Raw genomic sequence first — 8,606 nt, 5'->3', positions numbered from 1 at the left:
TCACATAAGCATCGCAACCCCAAACTTTAAGAAATGACAACTTTGGTTTCTTGCCAAACCACAGTTCATATGGTGTCATCTCAATGGATTTAGATGGTGAACTTTTAACGTGAATGGAGCTGTCTCTAATGCATAACCCCAAAAAGATAGTGGTAAATCGGTAAGAGACATCATAGATTGTACTATATTCACTAAAGTACAGTTATGACGTTCGGACACACCATTATCCTGTGGTGTTCCAGGTGGCATGAGTTTGTGAAACTATTCCACATTGTTTTAATTGAAGGCCAAACTCGTAACTCAAATATTTTCATCCACGATCAGATCGTAGAAACTTTATTTTCTTGTTACGATGATTTTCTACTTCACTCTGAAATTATATTAACTTTTCAAATGTTTCAGACTTATGTTTCATCAAGTAGATATACCCATATCTGCTCAAATCATCTGTGAAGGTCAGAAAATAATGATACCCGCCGCGAGCCTCAACACTCATCGGATCGCATACATCAGTATGTATTATTTCATATAAGTCAGTTGCTCGCTCCATTGTTCCGGAGAACGGAGTTTTAGTCATCTTGCCCATAAGGCATGGCTCGCAAGCATCAAGTGATTCATAACCAAGTGATTCCAAAATCCCATCAGCATGGAGTTTCTTCATGCGCTTTACTCTAATATGACTTAAACGGCAGTGCCACAAATAAGTTGCACTATCATTATTAACTTTGCATCTTTTGGCTTCAGTATTATGAATATGTGTATCACTACGATCGAGACCCAACAAACCATTTTCATTGGGTGTATGACCATAGAAGGTTTTATTCATGTAAACACAACAACAATTATTCTCTAAATTAAATGAATAACCGTGTTGCAATAAACATGATCAAATCGTATTCATGCTCAACGTAAACACCAAATAACACTTATTTAGGTTCAACACTAATCTCGAAAGTATAGGGAGTGTGCGATGATGATCATATCAATCTTGGAACCACTTCCAACACACATCGTCACTTCACCCTTAACTAGTCTCTGTTCATTCTGCAACTCCCATTTCGAGTTACTAATCTTAGTACCTGAACTAGTATCAAATACTGAGGGGTTGCTATAAACACTAGTAAAGTACACATTAATAACATGTATATCAAATATACCTTTGTTCACTTTGCCATCCTTCTTATCCGCCAAATACTTGGGGCAGTTCCGCTTCCAGTGACCAGTCCCTTTGCAGTAGAAGCACTTAGTCTCAGGCTTAGGTCCAGACTTGGGCTTCTTCACTTGAGTAGCAACTTGCTTGCCGTTCTTCTTGAAGTTCCCCTTCTTCCCTTTGCCCTTTTCTTGAAACGAGTGGTCTTGTCAACCATTAACACTTGATGCTTTTCTTGATTTCTACCTTCGTCGATTTCAGCATCACGAAGAGCTTGGGAATCGTTTCCGTTTATCCCTTGCATATTATAGTTCATCACGAAGTTCTAGTAACTTGGTGATAGTGACTAGAGAACTCTGTCAATCACTATCTTATCTGGAAGATTAACTCCCACTTGATTCAAGTGATTGTAGTACTCAGACATTCTGAGCACATGCTCACTAGCTGAGCAATTCTCCTCCATCTTGTAGGCAAAGTACTGTCAGAGGTCTCATACCTCTCGACACGGGCATGAGTATGAAATACCAATTTCAACTCTTGGAACATCTTATATGCTCCGTGGTGTTCAAAACATTTTTGAAGTCCCGGTTCTAAGCCGTAAAGCATGGTGCACTAAACTATCAAGTAGTTATCATACCGAGCTTTCTCAAACGTTCATAACGTCTGCATCTGCTCCTGCAATATGTCTGTCACCTAGCGGTGCATCAAGGACATAATTCTTCTGTGCGGCAATGAGGATAATTCTCAGATCACGGATCCAATGCGCATCATTGCTACTAACATCTTTCAACTTAGTTTTCTCTAGGAACATATCAAAAATAAAACAGGGGAACTAAACGCGAGCTATTGATCTACAACATAGATATGCTAATACTACCAGGACTAAGTTCATGATAAATTAAAGTTCAATTAATCATATTACTTAAGAACTCCCACTTAGATAGACATCTATCTAAACCTTCTAAGTGATCACGTGATCCAAATCAACTAAACCATGTCCGATCATCACGTGAGATGGAGTAGTTTCAATGGTGAACATCACTATGTTGATCATATCTACTATATGATTCACGCTCGACCTTTCGGTCTCAGTGTTCCGAGGCCATATCTGTTATATGCTAGGCTCGTCAAGTTTAACCTGAGTATTCCGCGTGTGCAACTGTTTCGCACCCGTTGTATTTGAACGTAGATGCTATCACACCCGATCATCACGTGGTGTCTCAGCACGAAGAACTTTCGCAACGGTGCATCCTCAGAGAGAACACTTATACCTTGATAATTTAGTGAGAGATCATCCTATAATGCTACCGTCGATCTAAGCAGAATAAGATGCATAAAAGATAAACATCACATGCAATCAATATAAGTGATATGATATGGTCATCATCATCTTGTGCTTGTTATCTCCATCTCTGAAGCACCGTCATGATCACCATCGTCACCGGCGCGACACCTTGATCTCCATCGTAGCATCGTTGTCGTCTCGCCAACTTATGCTTCTACGACTATCGCTACTGCTTAGTGATAAAGTAAAGCATTACAGGGCGTTTGCATTGCATACAATAAAGCGACAACCATATGGCTCCTGCCAGTTGTCGATAACTCGGTTACAAAACATGATCAGCTCATACAATAAAATATAGCATCATGCCTTGACCATATCACATCACAACATGCCCTGCAAAAACAAGTTAGACGTCCTCTACTTTGTTGTTGCAAGTTTTACGTGGCTGCTACGGGCTGAGCAAGAACCGTTCTTACCTACGCATCAAACCACAATGATAGTTTGTCAAGTTGGTGATGTTTTAACCTTCTCAAGGACCGGGCGTAGCCACACTCGGTTCAACTAAAGTTGGAGAAACTGACACCCGCCAGCCACCTGTGTGCAAAGCACGTCGGTAGAACCAGTCTCGCGTAAGCGTAAGCGTAGGCGTAATGTCGGTCCGGGCCGCTTCATCCAACAATACCGCCGAACCGAAGTATGACATGCTGGTAAGCAGTATGACTTATATCGCCCACAACTCACTTGTGTTCTACTCGTGCATATAACATCTACGCATAAAACCAGGCTCGGATGCCACTGTAGGGAAACGTAGTAATTTCAAAAAAATTCCTACGCACACGCAAGATCATCGTGATGCATAGCAACCAGAGGGGAGAGTGTGTCCACGTACCCTCGTAGACCAAAAGCAGAAGCGTTAGCACAACGCGGTTGATGTAGTCGTACGTCTTCACGATCCGACCGATGAAGTACCGAACGCACGGCACCTCCGAGTTCAGCACACGTTCAGCCCGATGACGTCCCTCGAACTCCGATCCAGCCGAGTGTTGAGGGAGAGTTTCGTCAGCACGACGGCGTGGTGACGATGATGATGTTCTATCGATGCAGGGCTTCGCCTAAGCACCGCTACGATATTATCAAGGTGGACTATGGTGGAGGGGGGCACCGCACACGGCTAAAAGATCAATGATCAATTGTTGTGTCTCCAAGGAGTGCCCCCCTCCCCGTATATAAAGGAGTGGAGGAGGGGGAGGGCCGGCCCTCTCTATGGCGTGCCCTAGGAGGAGTCCTACTCCCATCGGGAGTAGGATCCCCCCTTCCAAGTAGTAGGAGTAGGAGTCAAGGAAAGGGGAGAGAGAAGAGAAGGAAGGAGGGGGCGCAGCCCCTCCCCCTAGTCCAATTCGGACTAGGGCTTGGGGGGGCGCCCAGCCTCTCCTCTCTCTTTCCCCTAAAGCCCAATAAGGCCCATATACTCCGTACTCCGAAAAATATCCGAATCACTCGGAACCTTTCCGATGTCCGAATATAGTCGTCCAATATATCGATCTTTACGTCTAGACCATTTCGAGACTCCTCGTCATGTCCCCGATCTCATCCGGGACTCCGAACTCATAATATAACCGTCATCGAACTTTAAACGTGCGGACCCTACGTGTTCGAGAACAATGTAGACATGACCGAGACACGTCTCCGGTCAATAACCAATAGCCGAACCTGGATGATCATATTGGCTCCCACATATTCTACGAAGATCTTTATCGGTCAAACCGCATAACAACATACGTTGTTCCCTTTGTCATCGGTATGTTACTTGCCCGAGATTCGATCGTCGGTATCTCAATACCTAGTTCAATCTCGTTACCAGCAAGTCTCTTTACTCGTTCCGTAATACGTCATCCCGCAACTAACTCATTAGTTACAATGCTTGCCAGGCTTATAGTGATGTGCATTACCGAGTGGGCCCAGAGATACCTCTCCGACAATCGGAGTGACAAATCCTAATCTCGAAATACGCCAACCCAACAAGTACCTTTGGAGACACCTGTACAGCACCTTTATATTCACCCATTTACGTTGTGACATTTGGTAGCACACAAAGTGTTCCTCCGGTAAACGGGTGTTGCATAATCTCATAGTCATAGGAACATGTATAAGTCATGAAGAAAGCAATAGCAGAATACTAAACGATCAAGTGCTAAGCTAACGTTTGGTAGCACACAAAGAATGAATAATAAACATTTACCATGATATAACGAAATAAATAATAACTTTATTATTGCCTCTAGGGCATATTTCCTTCATATATATGTTATTGTTTTTAATCATAGAGTAAGGATTTTGTGAGTCCTTCCTTATTAGTTTCTATATCAACAAGTTACTAAACTAGGAATCTAAAAGTGTTATGTTAAAGCATTGAGATCATACATTTTCATTTACTAAAAGTTAATGTTTTGAACAAGAATAATGAAAAAAAACTAGACTTGGTTTCTCCGATATATCTATATATCGTCCGATATATCACCCGATATTCAATATCCGATATGTCGAAGCCAAACCGATACGAACCCGATATCCGATATTTTGAAGCTTGGTTACGAGCCATTTTATTTTACGGCAGTCGCCCACAGTGCTGTATATTTGCAGCTCCTTCTGCTGTATTTTAGGGCAGCCCAAAAAGTTTTGAGCAAATTTTTGTGAGAGGGCAGCTGCTGGAGGGTTTTGTTTTGCCTCAATTGCCCTAAAAAGGGGCAGTTCCCCAGTTTGGATCAGCTATTGGATATGCTCGATAGGAGCGGAAGGGGTTCCTGTTCATGCCATTGTGCTTGAGCGCGAGTCCCAACTGAAGCTCTCCTTGATGGGGTAAGAGTAGTATCTGCCATGGCTGATCTGAGTAGAGAACAGTGAAGAGAGCAGATCAACCAATGGCATAGGCGATGAGGAAGGGGTAGATGGAAGAGGGAAAGGAAAAGGAAGACTCGCTTATGAGGAGGAGGAGAAGCACCGCAGCCAACGGTCGGCTCCTCCATGAACAGCCAACGGTGGGGCGTTGGCAGAGCAGCTCACCAGCACCAGGGACATGGAAACGAACATGGATTAGGGGCGCTGCACCTGGGCCTTGCCGCCGTGCCCTCTGCGTCGCCTAGATAGCATGACCAACGATGGCAGCTTAACTCTCTTGGAGCCATGTGGACAATGGGCAACACGCCACAAACAGAGCAAACAAATCAAAGAGAAAGTGAAAAGGTGAACACTAGAAGTCAGTCGACCGTTCCAAATTTTGGCCGATCACCGCACGGCCGTCCGATGCAACCCTGTGTAATTGTAACCGTTGGATCGCAATCCTACATGTCTTCACTTTCCCATAGTTTTCTCTCGAAACACACACACACACAGACACACACACACACACAGAGAGAGAGAAGTGTGTGTTAACTTGAGCGAGCTGCCGCCTGCTACAACAGAGTTCCGTCCGTCGGCCGCCCCTTGTCGCATCGAACAGTGACCAGCAAAATAGGACAGTTCCATGCTTGTACTAGAAATTATTCCTTGCATCGAACGCTCAAGCAAGTACACATACATAGTAGCATACACACTAGCCTAGTTGGGGAGCACTCGCAGGTGGCAAGCTGGCGAGAGGGAACTTCTTGAACACGACCACCAGAGGCTCACGCCCATCTTTCTTTACGGTCAGCCACCTTTGGCCGGCGTAGTCGAACAACACAAGATCGCGGCATGGCGCATTGAAGCACGATGTCAGCTTGTACCCGGTGCCATGCCTCTCGACGCGGAATAGGAAACTTTGTTCCATGCATGTGCCTGCCGACGGTTGGCATCCGTTCATCCCTCTGAAGCAGCTGGCGGACACATGCGTCTGGTTCGTGTTCTCTCCATGGACGTACCACCGGAGATGGTGCTTGCACCAGGTGACCACGCCTTTAAATTCGATCACGACATCGGTCGAGAGGCGGATTGACGCCTCCTTGCTAGAGCCATCGCTCGCCTCCGCCGGCTTGATCGACACATGCACGCCTCTCATCCCGCCAAATTGCTTGCACGGTGTCAGGGTCGCATGCTTATGACATTCCTCACTCCGAAATGAGCCAACGGAGATACAATGGTCGCTCAGATTGCGATCTGCTGCCATGATGGTGTACATGTTGTTACCTGTTAGCTCGTGGCCATCTATGTCGTAGACTGGTGGTGGCTGAGCTTGCGCAGCGTTGCACGGAGTGGTCAGCTGCAAGGCCACAGCCAAGCCAGAGAGTGAGAGGATGACCAAGAAACAAAAGTGCTCCATGTCTATGAAAGTATTAACTCACAATAAGTTGAAATTGTTGCTTGGGGGCATCCAGATAGTAGGATTATATAGATGGTGCGGTGAGCAACAATTAATTGCTAGCATTTAAGTCGAAAAGATATGCATAGTGCTAGTTCAAGATTGTAAGTGGACCTCATTAGTGTCATAGATTTTGTTTCTTCGGTCAATTTATTGTGTGTGCATGGGTAGGGAGATATACAATGTTCAATTTATTAATGAAATATTTTTTCTTTCATATATATTATTGGATATATATAATCCTCCATTAATTAATGATCGTAAGTGGACCTGATTCAATGTCCTAGGTTCCTATCTTTCTGCCACAATATTTTCCCCAGATAAGACTCATTCCTGTCATTGATTTTTTTCTTCAATCAATTTATTTTGTGTGCATAGGTAGGGAGATATACAATGCTCCATTTATTAGTGAAATCTGTTTCTTTATTCTGCGTATAGATAGCACATATAGATAGTTGGATATACAATCTCCATTTATTAATGTTAAGTTTTATCAAGAAAGAATTATGTGTACCAAAAATCTAAAGAAATACTCTATGTGATTGTAGGTCGACCTAATTTAATGTTACAGGTTTGGTTCTTTCCGCAACACTATTTTCTGTAGATAAGCATCATTTGTGGCATAGATTTTTTTTTTTGACCAATTTATTCTGTGTGCAGAGGTAGGGAGATATACAATGCTCCATTTATTAATGAAATCTTGTGTCTTTATTCTGCAGATAGATAGCTGGATATAGAATCATGCATTTATTAATGATATTATTATCAATAAAGAATTTGCTATATCTAATATCTAAGGAATTATGTGACTGTAGGTGGACCACATTAATTGATACTAGTAGAACGCCCGCCCGTGCATTGCCATAGGCTTTTCATTTTTTTCCCGCTTACACCTATGAATACAATGCATATCAAATTTCACATGTATAGATTTGTTCTGATTGCGAATATAATGTATATCATATTTTTCATATATATAAAGGATAACCTGCAAAATTTTGGAAAAAAATTGGAATTCACTTCAACTGCAATGTAACTCGATGATGTAAACATAGAGAGCAATGATCCAGACAATTATATGTTACAAACTAACACATATCTTATGATTCTCATGCACATCACTTGGGTTTGTCATAGTCATCTTCTCCCGTGGTGGTAACCGTCTTTTCTCCCCCCGTCGTTGTCGTGCTTCTCATCTGCGTTCAATATCTTGGTCAGCAGCATGTTCTTCTTCTAGAGAGAACCCTAGCCCCGGTGCTCCAGGAGCTGCCTCGCGAGAGGGTCCATGTTGTTGATGTTGATGGCGGCAACAACATCGAGCGGGGCCAAGAGGTTGTTAATGCTCTTGATCTCCTCCGCATGGCTTCCATCGCCATCAATGGCACGACCAACATCAACGTCTTCTCATCTTCCTCCCCAAGCACATTGTAAATAAATCTAATCTGAATCTGGTATATGATAATCTTACTAATTTATGTTCCCTAAAAATAAAGATAAACTCAAATTAGTTGAAATTTTCTAGCAGTTTACTTGGGGACCAGTTTTTTTAAAATGTTGAGCTCGCAACAAAGTAAATTACGAAACAAGTGCTCAAGTGTATGCATACATTTTTTGTTTGACTAATTTAACTGGTCCTAGGAGATCATTGTAAAATTGTATCGGAGGCAAAATGGAAATAAGTTATAGACCATTAATACAAAATATTATATGGCTTGTTGTACATATAAAAGTGGCACATACATACAAACAGATTTAGTTTTGGGATCCCAAAACCCCTTAACTGCAATATACTCAACTATTTTCATCAATAGAGTGGTACACCATGAGTGGCGTTAAGC

General features: G+C 42.9%; 1 protein-coding gene across 1 annotated transcript; it reads right to left on the bottom strand.

Annotated features, from left to right (window-relative positions):
- Positions 1-5,956: 5,956 nt before the first annotated feature.
- LOC109763159 (alpha-amylase/subtilisin inhibitor-like) lies at positions 5,957-6,765 on the bottom strand. The gene has a single exon (XM_020322013.4). It carries the CDS (start codon positions 6,727-6,729, stop codon positions 6,025-6,027), a length of 705 nt encoding a protein of 234 aa, XP_020177602.1. The 5' UTR covers positions 6,730-6,765; the 3' UTR covers positions 5,957-6,024.
- Positions 6,766-8,606: the final 1,841 nt, after the last annotated feature.

The sequence above is a fragment of the Aegilops tauschii genome, chromosome 3, assembly GCF_002575655.3.
Source record: "Aegilops tauschii subsp. strangulata cultivar AL8/78 chromosome 3, Aet v6.0, whole genome shotgun sequence".
Taxonomy (NCBI): domain Eukaryota; kingdom Viridiplantae; phylum Streptophyta; class Magnoliopsida; order Poales; family Poaceae; genus Aegilops; species Aegilops tauschii.
Note: the sequence above shows the minus strand (reverse complement) of the source record. Positions and strands in the feature narration are given on the sequence as shown.

Bases quoted from the DNA above. Each gene is read 5' to 3' on its own strand.
- LOC109763159 (XM_020322013.4), bottom strand. From the start codon at position 6,729: ATGGAGCACTTTTGTTTCTTGGTCATCCTCTCACTCTCTGGCTTGGCT.